The following is a 23,934-nucleotide window of genomic DNA, read 5'->3' on the forward strand; positions in this document are numbered from 1 at the left end:
TGCTTTCGCTTGTGAAGAGAGCTGCTGGGCTTCAACCCGCATTTTTGCCTCTAGAAGGTAAGTCTATACATCATCAATCCAAAATTGATAAAATACCTTCAAATAAGTCAATTTTAACTGTGCAATAATGGCTCTGAAAGAAGAACCATTTTGATGTTGCAATAGCAATACTGGCATGTTGTGTGCATATCAGATTTTAATGAGACCTGTCAGAAATGATGATGAAATTCGATGGATGGCTGACAAAAGGTGGCATGATCTGGTCTGAAAATGCAACAGGTGTCTGAGTATATGTGTTCATTGGGGAAGACTGAGTTTCATTCATCATTTGTGCGCACACTGATCTCAAATGTAAGGCTTGATTTTCAAATATGCATACGTCTGTTATTCGCTGAACAATTTAGTTTTTGTCAACAACCTCATCGTAAACGGATTTTCATGGATGTTAATATGCTTTCCCTAAGTGTAGAGGAATCTATGTAACTCAATGTTTTATATAAGACCTTTAATAAAACAGCAAATTAAACACACCATTAAAGGATGAACATTAATCGTCCAAATTTCATAAGAAAAATGATGCTATTGATCCTGTATTGTTGCTATTAACCCTAACCTTAACCCTTTATTTAAAACAAGACTGATTTTCTAACCTCAATAATGCCTGTTAATGCCCAACATAATTTCCAGTTTTTATCTATTTTAGTCATTGTGAAGGAACTTGGAAAATAAATCTATTATCAATATTAAAACATATAACCTTATTCAGAGATGCAATTTATATATTTTTATTCTCTATACTTATTTCTCTATATCATCTTTCTAGTTCTCATCCAGCTGCCTCACCATGAACCTCTCAGGACAGATTTCATTCCTCTTCAGCTGTAATGTCAGCCCAAGTGAGACTCCACAGCTCGATATTAGTGTCACCAAAAGTGAGCCACTGGCAATTGCTGTCCCCATGACCATCTTCTACAGCATCGTCTTCTCATGCGGAGTATGAACACTCAATTTTACAGCAGCAGCACTAAGCCACAATGCTAATCACACAGTGTTAATGACATGCTGAAGGCAAACAGGAGGCCAACATTTTTTGTCACAATGTAGACCATTAAATGCTGTTCCTTAATATTCTACAGGTCCTATTTAATGGTGTGAGCATGCTGACTCTCCTCATGGATGCTCATATGAAAGTCAGTGCCATTCGCTTCTACCTTCTCAGCCTGGTCATATCAGGTACACACTGCTGCAATGGGCCTTATGGAAGAGAAGCACTGGCAATATCACACTGAAATCATTCTACGTTTGAAGTGAAATTTTAATTTGTATGCATAATACTTCCCAGAATTTTAATTCAACTTCCATTTTCATGGTTATAGTACATTTACACTGCCAACCTTACTCATACTTACCTTAAGTATGACTCACTTCATATCTCTGATGGAATTAAGTGTGACATTTATTTTGAAAAAGTGCATATGCTAGTTTCCATTTCCATTTCCACCCAGAATGTTTTTTTCAGGCTGAAATATATTAAATTTACACAGTGGAGGACCTGCAACCCCAATTTGCTAAATGATCTTCTTCTGTCTTTAAATTTTAGACATTCTGCAACTGTTGACCATCCCGGTGACTTTGTATCGGTATTACTGGGAGAGCTATCCCTGGCGTCTGGGTCAAGTGGTATGCAAGGTCTATTTTATGATTCGCCAAGTGTACTGCGCCACCACAAGCTGGGTTATCATGACCTTCACCACTGAGCGCTATGCAGCCATTTGCCACACCATGTGGTCTGTCTCCAGCCTGAAGGTTGAGTACTTAAACAAAACAATTATACTGTTTCCTGTTGATCGTGGTCTGTGCTCACTGAAAGATGACCATTGCATAAAAAAAACCTTAGGGATGTATTGAATGATGTTTACCACATTTGCCCTAAACTGTCATCATTTGGTGTGATGTTTATGCTAAAATTAATATGAAACACAATCCTTGCTCATTCTCAAAGAATTGTATTCAAATAAACTGCAGAAGATACTGTGTTCTGAAAAGTAAAGCCTGTATGTGGCATTTTCATGTTTGAAATATTTGTAATATTGAATAAAATGTAAAAGAACCAAGAGAGGAAACTGGCCACATACAGAGCAATCTCAACTCGCATAGCCGCAGGTTGTTCAAGAAAACAGAAGAAAATGAAATGTGTTATACTGAACATTTTAGAAAACCTGTAGGTCTAACAAATAGAATTTCCTGCCCTCTCCCCTTCCTCTGCAACAGAAGTCTCGGCTGCCATGCCTTCTTGTAGTTTGGATCATTTCTCTGGCCTCGGCCATACCCTTTGCTCTGGTCTATGACCAGGCTCGCGCCTGCATCCTGGACTACACGGCCGCCACACAAGAAGACGCCTTCCATGTCTCCACCATGTGCGAGATGACGGAGCCCGATCCTGCACACATCTACAAAGGCGCTTTGCTCCTGAGAGCGGGGTTCTTTTTTCTGGTGAGCATAATGCTGTTCAACACATTGTGTGTGCTCATCTGCATAAAAACACAGGCACTCAACCTGCCTCTCCAACTGTAGGTCCCACTGGTCTCCATCTTTACCCTCTATCTACTCATCCTGCTCTACCTGAAGAGGAACGGACGGCAAAGGAGGAACATTGGTCTCACACGGACAGTTCCAGAAGGAAGACGAGATATCCAGTGCCATCAGAATGGAAAGCTACTTTTAAATGAAAAGAGAGCTCTGAAACTCATGGGTGAGACATGGAAAATTATAAAACCTTGTTTATGTCTTGAGGTTGTGGCATGGTAAATCTCCAGAGTGCTTTTATCCTATGAATTATGAAGGTCTAAACGCCCAGTCACTCCAGAAAGTGGGACACTAAATTTCGTTCACACATCCTTCATGCTGAAAACTTGGTGAGTGCTGCTAACCAGTCAATGGACTGTTTTATATACAACATGAACCAGTATTCATGTAGACTGAAGGGGTCAGGGACGGAACCACAGACTTTCTGATAAGTGGACGACTGCTCTGCCTCCTGAGCCACAGCCATCATTTATTCCAAGTATAGCACATTTATTTTACATGGCGGCATAATCAGGTGCTGAGAAGCTTAGCCGCAGGCATTGAGGAGAGAAGGAAGCAGGTGAATTCTGGAAGTTCTAGAAAGGAGAGGTTAGATGTGCAGTTTGTTCGAGAGGGGGAGAAAAATAAAGCTGCTAAGTCAGGGAGAAAGCAGGGAGGTGGCTGCCTGGTAGGGGCTGATGATTGGCAAATGCAGGTCGACTTGGGAGGACAGCTAGTTGTGCCCCAGGAAATAGTTTATAGTAATCTGAGGCCAGACATTGTCTTATGGTCCATGAGTAAAAAGACTGTGTATTTTATTGAGTTAACAGTCCCTTGGGAAAATTCAGTGGAGGCAGCTTATGAAAGGAAGAAGACTAAGTATGCAGATTTAAAGACAGAATCTGAGCAGAGGGGATGGAAGACCAGGGTCTGTCCGGTTGAAGTGGGGTGTAGAGGTTTTGTTGCAGGGTCAGCTGTTTCACTGTTGAGGGAGCTGGGAGTGCATGGGCAAAATTTAAGAAAGACAGTGAGGGAGATGTCAGATGAGGCTGCTAGGTCTACTCAGTGGATATGGATCAGGAGAAATAATAGTAGTTGGGGGGTGAAATAGGGACAGTGGGGGGGCAGGCAGAGGACATGCATGCCTAACCCGGCAAGAGAAGAGGTTAAAGTCTGAACAAGACACCTCTCCTCTGCTCTGCTTTCCCCGCCCCATCTTCTCGCTCTGCCAATAGGAAGAGAACCAGGAAGTTTAGATAAGGTGGGGGTGTGGCCAGCTAGAGTCTCTCTTTGGGACCATGCGGCCTGTTCAGGTGAGTTTGCGTGGTAAGACACAGAGTTGGCTTGTTTTTTGATCTTTTTGGTTGTTTTCCTGTTTTGTCTGCTTCTTGAAGGAAATGTTAGGGTTTGTTTTCCTGCTCTGTTTGCTTTTTGAAGGAAATGGTAGGGTTTGCTGCTTCTTGAAGGAAAAGTTAGAAGAGGCTGTTAAATCTAGTCTGTGGTTTAGGCCTCCACCTTCAGCACCTTCTAAATTTTCCACCCCCTACCCGAACAAGGGTCTGTATCCAATCCCTACTTTCATCTTTTGACTCTACCTCTTTATTTTCTATCCCCTACCCGAACCAGGGTTTGTATTCCCACCCCGCTTTTTTCTTGGTGCAGTTGGTGAGAGGCAGGGGTAGATGATGGTAGTGTGGCAATCGGCAGTTACATGTGGCATCTAGGCCTGTGGTAGCATTGTAGCAGCTAACAATAGCTAAAGCGGTGAGAGTATGATAGTATCTTAGCAGTTAGTATTGGTAGCTAGCAATTAACATTAACAGTATAGGTGAATCTAGCGTTACTGTCTTCTTCTGTTCCTCTTAGCAGGTAGCGGTTAGCACATAACATTAGCTAAATGGTAGCATCGGAACTGTATTGTCTTCTTCTGTTCTTCCTAGCGGTTAGCAGTAGCATTAGCAATAGTTAAATGGTAGCATCGGTACTGGCCACTACCTGGAGCATCTCTGGGTCAGTTGAACGTGGCGGTGCTGTTTGGATTGTGTAGGAGCAGTGTGAACTGGCACTAGGGGGGGTGACTCTGGGACGCCGGAGTTCACTGCCTAACCTCCTGGAGGTGTAGTGGGACTAAGTAGGCGAAACACTGTTGAAGGGAGGTTTCCACCTGATGACCCCCAGAGACGTGTTAGGAATCACTGCTCTTTGGCAGGTATAGAGGCAGATTAGAGCTCCAAGGTTCTTCACTGAGAATGAATCCTCTTTTTGAGCACAAGTATCTTGTGTTTAAATTAACTTAAGGGGATGCATTTACATTCAGTCCTGTCCCAAGACTGATCGCAAACCATCTCAAATATTTTTGAGTCTATAGAAAAGAGTGATATAAAGAGGAGAGGAGAGCAGCATGCTGCTGAACATGCAACTCTTTTTGTCGAAACCGTTGAATTTATTGCAGTGAAAGTTCAGTTGAAATATCATGCTCAGCGGATGCAAAGTAAATTCACGTGGCGCTTCCACTTGAGTTCAACTTTGACCTTGCGTGTTCAACCAAACTGGAATAGAGAGAATGGAAGAGTTCCAGGTGGAAGAGGCTGCAGTAGCATGCATCTCCATGTTTAGGTCCTTTAAGGGATGAAATTGAGCTATTAAAATAATGCAAAGTTTTGTCTTCCAGGTGCAGTCGTGGTGGCATTTTTTGTTTGCAACTTTCCAGACATCGCCTCCTCGCTGATGCAGGTCTACGTGGTTGTGTGGTCCGACACTGTCCTTTCCGTCTACACGATCCTGAAATCATACTTGTCGCTTCCGCTATGGTATATCAACGGTGCTCTGGATCCGCTGCTGTTCTGTATTTCCTCCCACACGTTTCGCAGGGCGTGCTGGAGAACTCTGGGTAGGCTCAGGCCTCACTGCTACTGGAAGTATGGTAGCATGTCTTGGCTGTGGCCGAGAAGCTCTAGTGAAGAAACGAGCTCTACAGCCAGAGAGAGGACTGATAATAAATGCTGTAGAGGGAAGATGGACAAAAAGAGAAATGCAGTCACTTTCAAATCACATCAGAGGGATGGACATAGCAGTGAAGTCATATTTGAACCCGAGCTGCAGCAGCAAGCAGTCTGAACCATGATTGTTTTACTCTGTTAAAGAATGTACAAACTTATCACCTTGGGATACAAAAACTAACGTACTTTTTGCCTCATACGCTGTCTTTCACCTTAAATGCTAAGAGTTTCTAAGTGTTATAATTAAAATTTGTGAAATTGTTTACTGTGTCTACAGAATGTAGACACACCTCTATTGTGCAGTTAAGTAACATTTGTGCTCTTTCAACTGTTTTTCTTTGTTTAGCTAGAAATACATGTTTAGTGTCGTAAAGCTTACATTATTGTGACAGATGTAAAGATGTTCAGTGTAGGAGTACATTTTTTGTTATACTCAGTTTGATACCACATTTCCCAAACTCCCCAGAATATTATTTTGGATGTGGCAGTGTGTGTGTTCTGTGTTGAGTTTGAAATGTATATTGTTCAAGAGTATTTTCAGGTGCATAGCTCATATGATAACTTTGATAACTGTGGCATACCCATTTATTTTTCAATGTAGAGGAGAGACTGTGTGATGACCGGTGTGTGAGAGTGAAGTTGAAAAGGCTTTGTGTTGTCAAGTCAACCAAGAGCAGGAGCACTATCAGCGAACTATAAATACATTTGTGTATACCCCGTTCTGATATGCAAGGAATGCTCCATTCATGAGTACAAGCCTAATTACCACTGTGTCAAACTGCAGTATGTCTATTATTTCATCATGAATAAATTAGATGTTTCTGTGTGGCTGCCTGCCTATTATCTCTTCTCATATCTATCTATTTATTTGTCAATAAAATCTTTTAACAGAATTTTCACCTTTCAGTGCAAATAATTACTTTTCATCACAAAGACTTTGATGTGTATGTGCGCCTCTTGGGGATTGTGAAGATTTTGACTTTCTCCAGATTTTTGTTCAATTTTTACTATTATTTGTCTATTATCTATTATTGTCTATTATTTATTATGATGTCTATTATTTCATCATGAATAAATTAGATGTTTCTGTATGGCTGCCTGCGTATTATCTCTTCTCATATCTATTTATTTATTTGTCGACAAATTCTTTTAACAGAATTTTCACCTTTCAGTGCAAATATACTTCTCATCACAAAGAGTTTGATGTGTGTGTGCGCCTCTTTTGATTTTGACTTTCTCCAGATTTTTGTTCAATTTTTGTTTAATTTTTGAGATCCAGATCAGAAATATTTCAGAAAGTTAACCATATATTTTACTGCCACTTCCAGTCCTTATGGCTCCCTCACTGGACTCCCTGCTGAATTTTCAAAGATCAATTAATATGTTTAAGCTTTTTGAATTCAACTAGCCCTTTTAAATAACTCCTGAAGGTCATATGTTTAATAAATCTACTACTGTTGAAAAGGTGGAATTTATCCGGTCTTTAAATTAGATTTGCTCCAGTTACTAACAGTTACTAATATTTCTCCATTTTTTAGTAAATGAAAGTATTTGTCAGACGTCTGCACCAAACTCGTAGGAATATCGCCCCTCCCTACTGTTGACGTCTGTATATTTGAGCCAATCACAACGCTGTGGGCGGAACTAACATGAAACAGCGGAAGATTCAAAACTAAGATGGCGGCCGAAAGCGATCCCCAAAACAATCACAAACTGGAAAGACGGTACAAACTTTTTGTTTAGTATATTGTCAAATTTACAGGTGTCAGAAATACAGTTTACAGTGACGGTTTCTGGGATGAACAGTGGTAATTAAATGTCTTTGTGTAGTGTAACTTATCATCAGACTCGTTAGCGTTAGCCAACGTAGCTAACCTAGCAACAACTTGTTATGCTAACACAAACTAACGTTAATTCGCAAATTTATGATAACGTTGCATATCGCCCCCTCTTATTTTACTACTAAAGTTTAGGTACCAACTCGAAGCTTTGCTATTCCACCTCAAGATGAACCCCTCACTCCCTGTTTCTCTTTAACAGGGGAACAAGATGCAGTGTGTTTATCAGCCAGGAAAAGCCGACCGTAAGCCAGCCTGTGATCTTTAACCCAGACTTCTTTGTGGAGAGGCTGAGACATGAGCATCCACAGGCCTTCGCGGATATGGTACTGAGCAATATCACTCGACTCATAGACCTTCCAGGGGATGAGTTTGCTCAGCTAACCGGAGAGTCTGAGGCTCGGGTGCCCCCCTCCACTGGCTTTCTACGCTCCTTCAACTTCCTGAAACGGAAAGGTTAGGCCAGCAGAGCCATTAGTATGCTAACAGTCTTTGAAACACTGTTTTATACAAATGCGGTGTGTATCAAGTTATTGTATTGTATAATGTTATTGCATCAGAAAGGACAAATAACCTAGAAAGTGACCACTGTCTATGTATCCACATATTTATTACAGTACTTACAGTACAAGTTACTTTAAAATCAGCCTCTAACTTCAATCGACGGATTAATTGATAATTAAAGTGATGGTTTGTTTGAGTCTCCACATAAACTTTTAAACTGGGGTTACTCGATTATGGCAAAAATTCTTATCATTATTTTGGTCAATATTGAGATGACAATTATTTAACTTGATTACTTATTGACTTTGTAAACATGGATTTATTGTACCTCAAAAAATCTGGATTTAAAGTGGATTTAATTGAACTTTAAATATAACAAAACTAATAAATGTAATATGTACACCGATATCATGGGCTGAGTTTGGGCTGCCAGGGAGCGTCGAGAGCACATTGCTGTATAGGAGCGCTGGATTTATATCAAGACAAAACAACAGCATCATTGAAACAGAATGCCTCCCAATAATTGCTTAATCTCAATTATCTTTTTTCCTAATCGTTGAAAGCCAAAATCAGAATTGAAAAAAATCTTATTAACCACCCAGCCCTACAGCAGACTGCACCTGTTTTGTTTTTATATTCAAAATTGTCTTGTTTGTAAGTAATGTGGATTTCTGCTGTTGTATATTATATCGAAGGTAGCAATAGGTCGATGTGGTAGATTGAGATCATATTATGGGATCATATATTATTATATTGTATTATTATAGATCATTAAATGGATTTAATGAAAAGAATGACTGGTGTTATTGAATTAATCTAATTGGACACATAGGGTGCAGTCAGTCTTACTGTGCCATTTGATGTCTTTCAGACAAAGGAGTGGTTTTTGGTGCGCCGTTAACTGAAGAAGGAATAGCACAGATCTATCAGCTCATTGAATACCTGAGTAAAAGTGAGTATCACTTCAAATACATGCATAATTTCTGCCATTTGCAGAGCACTTTCATTCATTTTGCATGTGTGACCTTGTTAGGAAACAGATCCCTAACCATGACAGTGGTTGTGTCAGACAAACACCATTCATAATTACTAAATTTGATAATATCTTGATATATCTGCTCAAACTGTTTGATCAGTCAGTATCTTTAACTCTTACAAGAATTGGATTTGTTCAGCATCAAGGCTGCATGCTAACTCATGCTACTTGCTCTTTAACTTAGTTGAAGAACAGTGAATTAGCATGAGGTCATGGTTTATTTCTAGAAAGCCATGATGTCATTCACTGAAAGTGGACACCAGGAGCAAATGCTTGGGTCAATAATTTATCTGAAAGCACTTTGCTCCTGCTGCCTCCCTCCTTCCATTTCATTCACTCCGTCTCTCTCCCCACTTCTGTGTCTTTGTCTCCCTATGTCTCCTTCACTCTGTGTCTATCCGCCTACACACTGCATCTCTTTTTTTTCCCCTCCTCTTTGGCTGTCTCTCTCTATCTTTCTCTCCCACCCCTCAGACCTTCATGTGGAGGGGTTGTTCCGTGTGCCAGGCCACAGCTTGAGGCAGGCAGCCCTGAGGGAAATGCTGAATGCTGGGGCAGATATAGATCTAGAGACAGGCGACTTCCACCCCAATGATGCGGCCACATTGCTCAAAGCCTACCTGGGAGAACTGCCAGAGCCTCTGCTCACACACAGGCACTATCATGCTCACCTGAAGATTGGAGGTTTGGGTTGACTCATAAACAGATCCTTGTCATATCAGGCTCAATATAAAGGAAAGTAAATACTAGTGACCCCCTTGTTCTTTGTAATATTATATAATATTTATGTCTTTTCTGTTGTGTCCAGAGCTGACTCGCTTTGATGAAAAAGGAGATAAGACCAATGTGCCTGACAAGGAACGCCAGATTGAGGCATTCCAGCTGCTTTTCATGCTGCTCCCACCAGCCAACCGCAGTCTGTTGAAGTTGCTCCTTGACTTGCTATATCACACTGCTCGCAATCAGCACACCAACAAGATGTCTGCTATCAATCTAGCCACAATGTTTGCTCCACACATCATCTGGCCCAAAAATGTAAGGACCTTAGGTTCACTTGTTCTACCTTTCTCAGTATGTTACTGAAAGCAAGTACACAATGACTGACCATTTTTTAAAGTTATTTATTTATTTATTTATTTTACAGGTGATGGCTGGTGATCTACAGGGAAATATCGAGAAACTGAATAATGGCATAGCTTTCCTCATCAGGCACTCACAAAAACTGTTCAAGGTAGGCCGCTTTACAGCCTGTTGCTCTGGAGTTGACCTCTTATTCTCTTACTGAAGTTTGACTTACCTATAAACCATGTACAATTCAAAACGTGAAATGCAACATGTTTCTTTGTTGTTCCTTTTCTCTGTCTGATAGGAACCACAGCATGATCTGTCTGTATTAAATTTTTGCTTTACTGTCAAAAGAAATCACAAGCAGGTCTTTCTAATTAGATACTGTATGAAGATATAAATATACAATACTTCACAACAATGTCAAAATAAGGCTTCATCTGTTTCATGTGTTCGCTCTTTGCTTTGAATAGACCATTCATGACAAGTGGTGTTGTTGCTGGGGTTACATGAAGGGCAACGAACAGGACAAGGAGACAGAATACAGAATTTACATGTGAAAGAAAAATCAGTGAAGGCACATTGTTAATATTTGTCCCAAAATCAGCAGCCTTTAACATCCCATGATTCCTTTATATTTCTTCATTCTCATGCATAAACATTGATGTATTATAGCAGGTATTGTTCTCCTGCTATATTGCACATGCAATTTACTGTTCCAAGCAGATGCTTTATGGTAAAACTGAGGCCATGAATTTCCAAAATACAATCAATTAATCCGTGGCACACTAGATTAACTGTTCACAATGACTCTCCTATTTGTTCCTAATGACATCAGAGGACTTTTGTCCATTTTTGCTTTTATTGAAGGCGCCTGCATATATCAAAGAATATACACGCTTATACTTCACAGGATCAAAAACTCTTCAATCAAAGGTGAGTGTCCTCTATCTTTTCCTCTATGTCTGAATTAGTTTTAGTGAAAAGAGACTGTTAGCACACCATTGCATTTATATAAAGCTCTTTTCAAAGCTCCCTCTGAGTTTTTTTTTCTCTTTTCCTTTGATAGCTTTAAATCCAGTAACTTGAGTGTTGGGTTAATTTTAGGTACATCATGTCTAAATACAGAATCTGCAGGGGCTGTAATCTGCCACTGGGCACTCAATAGAAAGATTTTCAAAGCACCTTGAAATAAAAGTTCTTAAATACTGTGTTCTGATTTTAGAGCTACTATTTGTTTGTTGTTCATATCCTTGTGCAGTGTGTGACTCAACTGTACACATTTTATTGTCATCACATCTTTAGAAAAGAGCTTGTAATTTTAGTGAGATAACATTTTTTTGTTTTTTAGGATGACTTGACACTCTGTTCTGGGACGAGAGATGGGCCCATGTCTGCAACAACAACTGCCTCACCTTCTCCCTCCGTGAGAACAATTGATGGTGCAGTCAGCAGCGTCTGCGCCATCCGGTCATCTGAGACTCAGAGTTATACTGAATCTGCCCTCAGAGAGCTGTACCAGCAGGTCAACAACATGCCCGAATCTGCCAAAAAGAAGAAGCTCATCAGACAGGTACGATAGGTCAGCGTACCCATTGTGAAGAGAAGGAACATGTGGTTTAACTGCTTGCAACCCAGCACCTACTGTTCATATGTTTTTGTGTGCAGTTTGAAAAGCAGACTTTGCAGACACCTTCAGCTGACACTCGGACACCATTCAGCAGGAGACACTGGCGTTCACGCTCGTTAGGTGGAATCATCAAGGTTTGTTGACAGTAATCCAGTGCACAGTGACAGCCTTCACTTTTCAGCCTTATTATCGTTTTTTTTTTTTTTCAGATTTTCCAGAACAAGTTCTTTCTTTATGAAAGAGATGTTGAATACATGTTGTCTTAATTAAGTCTTAATGATGCATGTCGTACATTTTTATTAAAAAACATTTAAATGAAAAAATGTTAATTTATATAATACAGGCATCTCAAACCGGTTCCATAAAGGGCCGCGTGGCTGCAAGTTTTCATTCCAACCAAGGAGGAACACACCAGGCTGGAATCAATTAATCAGCTGATCTCAGTCTTCAGCTGATAACTAAGTGATCCCTTGATGTTGATTGGTTGGCCTGATGTGCTCCTCCTGGGTTGGAATGAAAACCTGCAGCCACGCGGCCCTTTATGGAACCGGTTTGAGATGCCTGATATAATACAACCCCAATTCCAAAAAAGTTTGTACGCTGTGAAAAACGAAAGTAAAAGCAGAATGCTGTCCTTGGCGAATGTTTACCAACCATTTTATGAAGCCCATGAGCCCATGTTGTAACATCCTTTATACATTCATGTGTTCACAAAGTGAATCAACCTGTTTACCTGTGGAATGTTCCAAACAGGTGTTTTTGGAGCATTCCACAACTTTTTTTGGTGCTCCTGTCCCAACTTGTGCAACTCCTGTTGCTGGCATCAAATTCAGAATAAGCAGATTTTTACAAAAATGAATTAAGTTGATGAGGTAAGACATTAAATGTATTGTCTTTGTACTGTTTTCAATTAGGTATTTGTCAAAAAAGATCAGCAAGTTGTCACATTCTGTTTTGTTTTACATGGTGTCCCAACCTTTTTAAATTGGGCTTACAAGAAAAATTTACAGGGTGTCTTTAATACAGGCCTAGCCTCTGAAACAGTATCTATCACTAATGATTTTTTGTTTATTAAAACAGAGGAAGATGTTGGGAAGCCAAGTAACAGAGAAAGAAAACAGCAGACTACAGACTGCTTTAGCCAGCAGTTCTAGTGATGGTCAGTGAAGAGAAAACACCAGCTGTGGAGGAGTGAGTATTGCGCTGTTACACCACAAAGCGAACCTATTTTATGCAACAAGTCCCACAATGACAGCCTGCCCCTTATGTAACAGCAGTCAACTAATCATCACCCCCAGATGCGATCCTGTAGGTAATAGTTATAGCCTGACACTACATTATTAGGTTGACTATTACTTTAAGCATCACCAGTATGACAGGAAATGACCTTGAGCCAACTCAAAATGTTTGAAAACGCATAACTTCTCGATAGAATTTCCCTATGATGATGTACATGTATGGAGAAATGCTAAAGTAGTAATTCTCATGTATTTAAACCAAACTAATCAAAATGTCACATTTAAATTGTGGAGCAGCACGATTCACTCCTAAAGCTGTCATCAAATAGTTTTCTTCATGACTGCGCTGAAGGAGTTTTCTGGCACTTCTAGCCATCTGTCTGTGGTTCACCACAAGCAAGCCTAGCCCCATTTAGACTCAGCAGTGCTTACATTGCTAATGATGCCTGATCGACTCTGCTGAAAGGATTAAATATTACCTTATATTTTTTTTCTCCCTCTCTCTCCTCAGCTAATCCAGGATTAACCATCTTTAAAAGAATGTGATCTTCACAACTAAGGAAACATCAGTCTGAGTGTCATGTGGGGGGTTTTAAACCTTGAGGTATCGACACAGACTAAACATTGTAGTGCCTTGTGTGTAGCTTTGTGTTGACACCATGTTTAGGTCTGTACTCAGCTGTTTTTTGTTTTTTTTCCTCAAAAAGTCAAGTTTAGGTCTTAAAGGTAAATAAGATAGCAAGCAAAGCACCAGAAGTATTGGGCTAAGCTAAAAGGGTGTAATGGACAACAATGAGGATGTTTCATGCTTTATTTTAAGTCAATGCAATTTACCAGTTTTTTAAGCAAGTGTGCAGGAGTTCTATCTTAATTTCTTTACTTCTTGTTCATTCACGATGTTCTGTAGGATGCAAGTGATTTTTATTTATCCCAGTGGATTTATGGATATTTAGCTTTATCATCAAATGAAATGTGTTTATTTAATTCCCAATCTTATTTTTATTTATTTTTTTATTGGTCATTTGGATGTTTCAGGTCCTGGAATCCAGTACATCACATGTTTTGATAAGATGCAATGTACAGGCTTTTCCTATTTAAATGTTACTTTTGTATGAAAGTTGTAGTCAGTTTAGTTTAACTCAGACAGTCACTGCAGACTGTTCAACCGGTGAATTCTGAGATGTGCCTTAAAGTGAATATGTCTTAAGTTACTGTATTATGCAATTTTTATTTAACATTTAGGGGTTTTCTTTTTTCCTTTTATTGTCCAATAGGTCTTAAAGTACGCTGAAATTCATAAAAAGAAATAATTGAAGTGTCAGTAAAATCTGGAAGTGAAGACTAGTAGAGGATGACGGCTGGAGGGTGGGAGATACAGAGTGAAAGGCCAAAGAACCAGCTTGTGTAGGTTATATATATATATATATATATATATATATATATATATTTTTTTTTTTTTTTTTGGTTCCACTTTATCTCAAATCCTGGGTTTCAATGCTGCGATAATTTACACTACTTCTACCTTAAACAGCATCTTGGCTTTTTGTCTTTATGTGTCAGTTTTTCTCAAGCCAGTTTCGATCCTTATGCAACATTGTATACAGTTTAACAGCTTTATGTGCATTACTACTGCTACTAGTTATCGGCTATTTGATGTAAGACTTTTTATCATTTTTTAAGTTTTATTGCCCGTTTTTATCTTTTTTTATTTGGTTAGTTAAATGCAAACGAAGATGAAGCTCTTGTTTGCCTTCTGTTGTTGTTAACCCAAGTGCATTCTGGGAGAGTTTGAGCCACTGCTACTTTTAAAGCCTCCTTGTTGTCTTACTCTTCCAGTAGCTCTTTGGAGGTCATTAGTTACTCAGCTGTTACAGATTAACTAGAATGTGGCAAATGTCGCATTGGCCAACTTGATTGACCCTTTAAACTGATGGTATTGATTTTACTGTGAAGCTATGCAAGTCACTGTAATTAAAAGACAACAAGCTGCATTCTGTAGTTGTCTTTTTATTTGACGTGTCAGAATGTGTGCTTTAGGAGGATGTTGACATAATTATGAACCCTTGTCATTTCGACACTTTTCCTAAATGTTAGTGTGCTGTTTTTATGTCTTTTCACTTGTCTGGAGTTTCAGTTGTTGCTGTCTGCAACTGTATGATGCTGTTTTAATTGCAGCCACAAGGTGATGCTGTTTAGTTGCAAATAATTAGTCAGTTAGAGCACCTTTGGTACAACATATCCTTGTTCCGGTTGAAATAGAGACAACTGTTAAAGACATGTCAAAGTGAGAAAAAGATCTGCTTATTAACTACTCGTGCTGTTAAATACCATAGATTAGTAGCATAATAACACCCATTTAAAAAATATGTACAATACATCCTTTAAAAATGAAAAATATTACTTTACACTTTTGTGTGTACCTTGCTTTGACCTCTCGCAGCTTTAAAAGTACATGTCCCAATGTCCAACAGTGAGAGGGTCAACAAATTGCTTGTAAACTTTCACCAGAGAAATGGGGAAAAAAACAAAAATTCAAATGAAACAAATGTGATGACATGCTGAATTCTACAGACATGCTAAATAAAACAATTTAAGTCTGTTTTTTGGCTACATATGTCCCACAATAATGAAAAGAAATACCCAGAAGACCACTAAAGGGAAACATAATAGTGTTACCAAAATTGTTGCTGTTAGCAGTAAATATTTCCCAAATTGAGCATATTTTATGGAGGTGGAGGGTCAGTGGTGGATAGTAAGAGTGGAGGCATGCTCTCCACAATAGGAGGAATGTCTCAGTGTGTCATTATGGTGTCCATGTCAATGCATGTTTGGTATTGTAAGTATATGTTGTAAACATCTGTGAGAATGTGCCTGCTTTTTCTCATGTTCTGTAAATATACAACAGACATCTTCCATGATAGGAATAGTATTGTTTTAGAGCCAAAACTCCAGAGGGGGTTTATTTAGCATTCCTACTCCAGAATAAGCATGATGACTGTAAAATGAGTCAGACATACTGTAATCAACTTTACATTATCTGGTGCGCACACAAACCCACAAGCATATATGATGAGTGGATGTAATTGTGCTTTAAATGTATGCATTCAAATGCCTTTCAGAGGGAGCTAATTCTGTCTAGAAGTCTAGAGTCACGTATTAGAAGAGAAAAATGAACTTCTTTTGTTCCTGAATTGTTAACTTTTGTATTTTTTCAACACTGGATGGAGGAATTTTTCTTATCTTCCTTCGCTGAGAGTGAAATACAAATGACTCAGGTTTGATGCATGCTGTGGATTTTTCTGGATGCTAAATTTGGCTTCTTCCTGTTTTTTCTCTCTCTGTCAAGCACATTTCAGTTTTGTGAGTCAAGTAATGGATTCATCCCTCTATTCAGCCATGGGCAGCTGCCTGCTCCATGTTGATGAAAGTTTGCGTCTTTGATTTCTAACTTCGGGTGCAAGCTGTAGGAAAATATTTACCGAACTCCACGGGCTTCAGGAAGACTGTGAATTTTTTAAATTGGGTGCCATATCACGTTAACTGCAGTTGGTTCCTCATCAGTCGTTGTTGAGGTCTTGTGTTTTCCAAACCCTCCTCTCCCAGGCTAATTGTAAATTGCTGCCATGTCCTCCCACGGCTTTGAGAGCAGCAGAATGATTTCTGTTGTGTGTTTGTGTGCTTTCCTATCACGACTCTGAGAGCAGGAGGACGTTACCACCACCCCCCTTTACCACTAAACACCACTGTCTCCTCTTTAATTAGCCATTCATAGAGAGAAGATCTACGCTGCACTGACGCTTTTACTGGGACAGATGGGGCCTTTTTTTTTCCTGAGGTGTGTACGTGTGCGCACATATATGCATGTGCACGTGTGCTGAGCTGGTCAAGCAACAAAGCAGACAGATGCACACAGACTGAACTGTTTTTCTACTTACAACCTCCCCTGTCTGTTTCTTTCCGCTCCTTGTGTCTTTGCTAGTTAAAGTGAATGGAGTTTTTAGGTGTATGTGACTGTGCCGGTGTTTATGTTGGAAAGGATCCACCCCGCAGCGAAGTCCTCTGTAGAGTTAGACCAGAGACCGAGTGACTCGAGCTGAGCCAAACACAGCCATTGACTGAGGATAGCTGAGGTGTTTGTTTTAACTTTTATTGACTTTAAGAAAAAAAAAACTGGAGTAGTTACCAAGCGATACGTAACATCTGTTCATTAATGAACAGTGGAAGTGGCTCCTTAATATAGTAAGTTGTACTAAAACAGACCCCCAAAGCCTTATAGAAGCTGTGCAAATGAGTCAATGAGCCAGTGTGTAATAATTAGTTCCAAGATGTGAATTTCTACATATGCGCCTAATGAGTCATTCTTGATTGATGCTCCATCAGGTTCTAGATGTCACTAAAGCGATAATGTGTCAGAACTTTAGTTTGTCCCATCATGTCAAAGCATCACCCAACTGAACTAACAAGTTGCACTACCTTACCTGAGGGGATGTAAAACTAGTAACTGACATTTATGTATAATAGGAAAGTGGCCCAAGTACCAGTTATTGGTTTTGCGTCATTTAGCTGCGGATCAAGCGTTTAATTCAGCGTGCTTCCCTAAGTAGGTGTTCAATATGCATATTCACAGATATTGAAGGTCTAATCATTACACGCTGGTCCAATACAAAACTCTGCTCCATGAACAGAGTTATACAAGGAGCGCTTGTCGTGGCTCATTCCCGTTGGTAACTTCTCCATCTTATTTCAAAGTGTCACCAGTTGTTTTATAGCGTGGATAACTGTGAACAATGCACTTTGGACCGAACCCATAAAAACAAGAGGTCCATTTCCTACCCACATCCAGGATGCTAATTTGCAGTTCCACGAACTGCAAATCAATATGGATTTGGAAAAGTTTCCTGAAAGCTACAATTACACTGTCAACAAAAGGCTGGCCTCTAATATATCCACTGTTGTAACGCAATGTCAACCTTTGCAAAATAATATTTACTAAGAATTCCTTTAAAGTAAATAATGGCCCGCAGATGCTGCTAATCATTCAATTTTCCCTTCTCAACACTGTCTAGTTTATGCCTTTATGCTTTGAGTCCACTGAGTCAGGGAATGCATGGTCCTGCCATTAAGAGAGGGATTGTGTGCCAGTTACCCTCATAAATCCAAATAACAGAGCAGGTATAGTTGTGAGTATAGCTGTTTGTCTTTTCGTTTGTATATATTAGGATATAATCTCTGTCCCTGTGCCTATGCTGATTTTAAAAAATATGGTGTTGACTTACTCTTTATGGCTGTGGTCTGCCCTCCCACCAGATCGTGAATATTTGTAAGTCTGTGTTTGTGTGTGCGTGTGAGCTTTTCCACCCCGGCTCCCTGCTGCAGCCTCTATCTGTGTGGCCACACTTGATCTACATGTTAAGACCCACATTTACGGATTATTTATTCGCCTTTTTGCCTCAAAGGACTGAGGTGTTGATTCCTCTCTTCCCTGGTGGATTCTCCTTCGTTACATGCACGCACACACACACACACACACACACACAGCCCAGTCTCCTCACAGCCTGTCCCTTCAGGCCGGGGTTATGCAGTGTCATGCAGGTTAGGTCTCTCTCTGGGGGGTTCGCCTGGAGGCAAACCTGAGAGAAAAGAGGGAGTGGAGTGAGTGGAAAAAAAGAAAAACGGATAAAGAAAGATACTCGGAGTAGATTTGTATTGTGAATAGAATGAAGGGAATGAAAGAGGGACCTCGAGAATGAGAGTGAGTTCAGGCAGGGTTCTGTGGGGGGGGTGTTGTGTGAGGAGGGAGGGGGTGGGGGAGGAGAGGAGGGGTAGGGGTGGAGTCGGGGGGGGCTCTGCTATTTGTAGATCCTTGTGATGGATGACTGGTGTGTGTGTGTGTGTGTGTGTGTGTGTATGTAAGAGAGAGAGAGAGAGAAAGAGAAAGAGACTGGCTTTTTTTTCCTTTCTGCTCTTTCCCTGTTCCCTCTCTCTTCAGGCGAGCAGAGCAGAGCGGGACTGAGTAAGAGGAGGACAGACGCAGACGTGTGCAGACCAGAGCACAGCAACTCCACAAAGACAAGACAGAAGAAGAGTTTGCAAGGAGAAAATAAGAGACAGAAAACAGCTTCTTCTTCTTCTTTTTTTTTTTTTTTTTTTACATCAGCAAACTGTGGTGGATATCATCCCTACATCAAAAAGAGATCTAGAGGAACAAAAAGGATTTGCTTTGCATCACAGCTGAGAGGAAAATATTAGCATTTATCATAGTTTTGTTTTCTATTTATATTAACCACAAACATAGAATTATTCTAGGACACGCGAGGTGTAGCAGGACTCTTGGTTTTTGCAGTGAGACAAAGGTGGACAGAGAGAGAAGTAGGGGCTTGTTGAAGAAGAGCTGGCTGCAGTGGTGGTGAATATGCCCGTTAGAGGTAGCTGTTTTTGGGCAGGCATGGGCAGGCTGGCCGGGCAGCCGCTCTGGATGTGGGTGGTGATGCTCTCTGCTCTGCTCGTGGGCAATGCCAGCGCCTGCCCAGCCCTGTGTACCTGCAGTGGCACCACAGTAGACTGCCATGGACTGGGTCTCAGGACCATGCCAAGGAATATCCCCCGCAACACTGAAAGACTGTGAGTACCATCTGTACTCTAGCTGCTTGTGTGTGAGTGTGTGTGTGTGTGTGTGTGAGTGATAGAGAAACTCCCTTCTCTCTTCTTTCACTTCTGCTTCTTTGCTATACTGTATTGTTACTGTGATACCTGAATATGTTGTAGTGGTTCACATGACTTAACTCAACATGACTCAAAGAGAACAATAGCCCTGCCTGTAAGATGTGTGCGTGTGTGTCTGTGTATGTGTGTCAGTCAGTCACTCACTGGCATTCCAGTCAGGTATAAATAGGCATGAGGGACTGGAAAGAGCAGGAGCAGATGTGTGCCTTTCACGTGTCCATGATTTACCTGCTTGTTTATGCTTGCTGCACGTATGATATATATTTTTTCTAAATCCTGCAAGCAAACGGATGGAATCGAATTTTTTGCTCCACTTTTTAATGTGACATATATTTAGAGATTAAAAAGTCAAGTTGAGAATTGAGAAAGTTGAAGAAATCTTAAATTATTGTGTGACAGATGCAGATTTGCTGCCTGATCTGTGGTCATCTTAAATTCTGTTATATTTGGGAATATGCGCCCCCTTCCCACTCGTATCATGTGTCCTGTCTGCGCAGCACCGTGCCTCTCTTTATCTCTTCTTTCCCCCCCTCTCCCCCTTTTCACTTTCCTCCGCTCCTGGGCCAAAGACTCCCCTCTCCTCCCTTCTCATGCCCCTGAACACTCACTCCGCAAATTGTTAAATCATGTAGAAAATTAAGCAAATCTGCTACTTAAGTGAGTCTTGCACGAGGATCACGTAGCTGTCTTGTAAAACAGAGGGAGGATGGGAGACGGAGGGAGAGGTGAGGCAGACGCCGGCTTGCAGAGTGGAGTTTCTCTGTCTTTTCTGACATTCCTCTGAAATATTCATCAGTAAATCAGAAGTGAGGAGTGCAAGGGGAAATAGATTGTTCTATTTCAGCTTTTAGAATATCAATCCTGAATAAAACATGCGGTGGGAACGGAGGAGAGAAAGCCTGTGTCAGAGGCAGCGTTGGCATAGTGGGAGCTAGCTGCATATTTAATGCTTTTCATATTTAATTTCTAAGAACACCTTTTTTTTTTTTGTGCCTGGCGGTCTGCATGTTTGCAGGTTGCATATGTGCACATGCTGCTTCAACACTGAAGCAGAGAGGAAACATGGTCATTTTGTGGCTTCCTTTTACATGAATGGCCATTCACGCTGGAAATACACGCTGCCCCTCCACTCAAGAGCATTTTTGTGTTAAAAGTTGTTTGTGCATTCATAAGTCATGTACAGCAAGAGATTTTATCGTTGTAACATCTCTGGATGTTTTCAAGCACGTCTAGCGCACTCAGGACGCTGCATTTTAAACATGATGCCTATAAAGGTCATGTGTAATTTATTCCTGGGTCGCTGCCTTTTTTTGGGGGGGTGCATGTATTAGCTGTTTGTGTAGGTCATGTAGAAGATAGCGAGTCTCCGCTGAAAGGTACCACTTAATAATAGAGACTATCCCCTTCTGCAGGCTGTTAAATAGGGTGATTCATCAAGATGATTGTGCAAGTCAACGCAGCCTCACATGATGCTCCCGTGTGTATAGCTAGATGTATGTGTGTGTGTTTCTGGAAAATGTGTGTTTATGCGAATGAAACTGTGCAACCGCTACCGGGGTCAAAGATGCGTCGTGAGTTGGGCAAGTTTTTTTAGGATTGTCCCAGAAGTTGGTGGAAAAAATGTTAACAGAAGATTTTGTTTGTAGAAATGTAGTTGAATGAGATTTCAGTGTTTTGATGTTGCAAAAGCTGCTTCACCCGCTTTGGTGTGAGGAAGAGATGTCGTATTAGTGTCGGGAGGGAAAGCAGACGCAGACTAGACAAAGCTAACTGTATGTGTATGGACATCTGTATGAATGCATGTGTGTGCTTGCGCTAAAGCACACAGGCCGAGGTGATGCTTTTGGGAGGGTGTGTGCATGGTAGAGAAGGAGGGGGTTGCTTTTGGGAGAAAAAGTGTGTGTTTGTGGGGTGGGGTGTGTGTGTACGGAGGGTGTTGAGACAGACAGCAGAATCCCATTTGCACTTGTCAGTGTGGGTTTGGATCAGGTCTGACCTCTGCGCTCCTCAGACTGAAACCTGTAATGAGACTGTGAGCTCCGCGTATTAAAATCACACCCCGCCTCGTACGGGCCGCTGGCCGCTCCCTCCCCCTCTGCTCCCTCTCTGCATCCATCCTCTCTCTCTCCATCTCCTTCCCTTGTCTCCCAGCCTTGTCTGTATTCATCTGCTGTGGCAAAATAGCACATGGCAGTCACATTGATATCAGGCTAAGCTGAGAGAAAAGCAGCATCTGTAAAGCTGATTAAAGTGACTACACAGACAGTAAAGGCTGATAGTTAAGCCTTTAGGTGGTCAGGTATTGAGCGAACCTGCAGCCCTCTCCCTGCTTTATCTCTCTTACAGTCCTGCAGCTTAGAGTAAGTGTGTATCTCATCTGTGAATGAGTTGATTTGCAAAAGGGGAGGAGCTGTGTTTGTGTGTGTGTGTGAGTGTGTGTGTGTGTGTGTACCTTCATCTAATTGCAAAAAGCCAGTGTATGGATGTATTTTCAGTGCCAGAAAATACCCTGCACTGTGATTTGGGGGCATGTCGGAGCTCCTCCAGAATAGGGAAGGTGGAGGCTGCACACCATATATGTGTGTGTGTGTGTTTGAGTGTGTGCACTCCTGTATAAATCTGATGCTCGCTTGTGTTTGTTCATAAACTCGAGCATGTGCCTCCATATGTGTACGTGCATGCGTGCTGTGAATAAGTATTGTCAGACAAAAAACACATGAGGTCTGGTGGCGGTTGAAGACGAGGCCCTCCGCTGCTTCCATAACCATGTTTATGTATTTGGGGGTTGGACGTGGGAGGTGTGTGTGCCTGTGCCAGGGAATGCCTGCCGTGTTTTTGGCACAAGCACCATGCTGGTACAACTGACAGCTCACTGGCCACCTGATCCATAATTTACCCAGACAAGAGTGAACACAGCCCGGCCACTACCTGCCAACTCTGGCTATGTGACTAAAGTGGAAAGAGCAAGATGGGAAAAGACAAAGACGTGGGGTGAGAGGTGGAGCTGTGGGGGTCGAGAGCAGGATCCGAGGCGAGGTTGGCACGGTACATGAGGTGGTAATCACTAATGAAGGGATTACTGCACTGAGTGAAAAGACGTGTAACTTCACCGCAAAGCTAATGAATGAATAAACGAGGTTTTGTTATTTATTATAAAGGGCAACGTGGGTCTAGCCCCTGAGGCAGACTGAATTTCATTCAGGTCCTTTTTTACAGTCTAATATATCCATCCTCACAGCCGGTAATCCCGTGAGGAGTGATAATGCCTGGAATGAAGATCATTCAGAGAATGTTTATGCTCAGTGGAGGATTGTGAAATTACAGGCCTGGGACACAGTCAGTTCAATTTACTGCCTGCACCACACAGCTGTGGTCTTTTCTCTTGCGCTGAATACTGAGGTGGACGCCATCATTGTAGCTGTCTTTGGAGTTCAGTATTTTGTGAGCTGCCTCATGAGCCCTTTGCCACACAAAGTATTGTAGACCAAAGTAGTTCCTCCTGTGGCACTCCTGTGTGCTGTTTTTAGTTTTCAAACAGTCCAGGCATTTAGTGACTTTTTTACGTTTTACATACATGCACAGTTTTGCTTGTCTAAGCAGAGCGACGACAGACTGCTGAGCGTCAAAGCCAGCTGCTGTGTGTCAAAAGTCACCCCAGACCCGCTGGTCCGCTCTCCTGATGAGCGCAGCTACTTTATGGAAGTGTTTGATTGCACTAATGAGAGACGCACACACGTCCCATTGACCCTGTTAATGGGACAAAGAATGCCTTCCAACACCAATGCCTGCACTCCTTCTTTTTTTCTCCTCCGCTTGTGCGTGTCTGACAAAAAGTGTGTGTGTGCATGTGCATATGTGAGTGTACATGCATGATTGCTTTGCACGCCTATCTAAGAGTGGCTGTATCTCAGCGGACCATGAAAATCGAATTTGGAGAATCCACCTAGATCACCTTTCATCTCTCAGAAGTCCATCTTTCCTTTTAACCCTCCTGGCTAGCCAATAAGAAGCTGGCAATGAAGAGTGAAGGGGGTGGGTGATCTGTGTGTGTGTGTGTGTGTGTGTGCGCGCGCATGTGTGTTAAAATGCACATCAGTGAACACTCTCCTGACATTGTGGATATGCCTTCATAATCCACATTTCACGCTAGTCCGAATGCTTTTGATGTGATACAAGTTTGAGAGGAAATTATGGACAGAAATCCAGATGTAAGGGGCTCTTGAGATCTGCAGCCGTCTGCACATTTATCATGTCGGTGCTGCGTTCGGTACGATGTTGGAGTGTTTTAGCGTGATCTGCTTTAGTCAGTCTTACTTCTCAAAAAAAAAATTAGCTT

At 41.3% G+C, this 23,934-nt stretch overlaps 3 protein-coding genes across 3 annotated transcripts in view; all 3 read left to right on the forward strand.

Moving 5' to 3' along the window:
* The first annotated feature begins 844 nt into the window (after positions 1-844).
* LOC121614267 (pyrokinin-1 receptor-like) lies at positions 845-5,682 on the forward strand. The gene is made up of 6 exons (XM_041948082.1): positions 845-994; positions 1,137-1,233; positions 1,601-1,806; positions 2,272-2,493; positions 2,575-2,752; positions 5,237-5,682. The coding sequence occupies exons 1-6, from the start codon at positions 845-847 to the stop codon at positions 5,680-5,682; spliced, it is 1,299 nt and encodes a 432-aa protein (XP_041804016.1).
* A 1,547-nt stretch (positions 5,683-7,229) lies between these two features.
* LOC121613955 (rho GTPase-activating protein 19-like) lies at positions 7,230-14,275 on the forward strand. The gene is made up of 11 exons (XM_041947687.1): positions 7,230-7,288; positions 7,605-7,858; positions 8,778-8,858; positions 9,417-9,626; positions 9,751-9,977; positions 10,087-10,173; positions 10,878-10,943; positions 11,359-11,580; positions 11,676-11,771; positions 12,718-12,828; positions 13,387-14,275. Exons 1-10 carry the CDS (start codon positions 7,242-7,244, stop codon positions 12,802-12,804), a joined length of 1,377 nt encoding a protein of 458 aa, XP_041803621.1. The 5' UTR covers positions 7,230-7,241; the 3' UTR covers positions 12,805-12,828; positions 13,387-14,275.
* A 4,879-nt stretch (positions 14,276-19,154) lies between these two features.
* The window catches only part of slit1a (slit homolog 1a (Drosophila)), an 89,091-nt gene continuing 84,311 nt past the window's right edge, over positions 19,155-23,934 (forward strand). Inside the window, exon 1 of the mRNA XM_041947666.1 lies at positions 19,155-19,496. Within this exon, the coding sequence (XP_041803600.1) occupies positions 19,288-19,496 (209 nt within the window). The 5' untranslated portion in view covers positions 19,155-19,287. The remainder of the gene's footprint in view (positions 19,497-23,934) is intronic.

Source organism: Chelmon rostratus, chromosome 11 (assembly GCF_017976325.1).
Source record: "Chelmon rostratus isolate fCheRos1 chromosome 11, fCheRos1.pri, whole genome shotgun sequence".
In the NCBI taxonomy this organism is placed as follows: Eukaryota; Metazoa; Chordata; class Actinopteri; order Chaetodontiformes; family Chaetodontidae; genus Chelmon; species Chelmon rostratus.

Excerpts from the sequence above, each read along its gene's own strand:
- LOC121613955 (XM_041947687.1), top strand. The coding sequence starts at position 7,242 with ATGGCGGCCGAAAGCGATCCCCAAAACAATCACAAACTGGAAAGACG. Across the intron at positions 11,581-11,675 it reads AGAAGAAGCTCATCAGACAG|TTTGAAAAGCAGACTTTGCA; the intron begins GTACGATAGGTC and ends TTTTGTGTGCAG. Across the intron at positions 11,772-12,717 it reads CGTTAGGTGGAATCATCAAG|AGGAAGATGTTGGGAAGCCA; the intron begins GTTTGTTGACAG and ends TTATTAAAACAG.
- LOC121614267 (XM_041948082.1), top strand. The coding sequence starts at position 845 with ATGAACCTCTCAGGACAGATTTCATTCCTCTTCAGCTGTAATGTCAGC. Across the intron at positions 1,807-2,271 it reads GGTCTGTCTCCAGCCTGAAG|AAGTCTCGGCTGCCATGCCT; the intron begins GTTGAGTACTTA and ends CCTCTGCAACAG. Across the intron at positions 2,753-5,236 it reads GAGAGCTCTGAAACTCATGG|GTGCAGTCGTGGTGGCATTT; the intron begins GTGAGACATGGA and ends TTTGTCTTCCAG.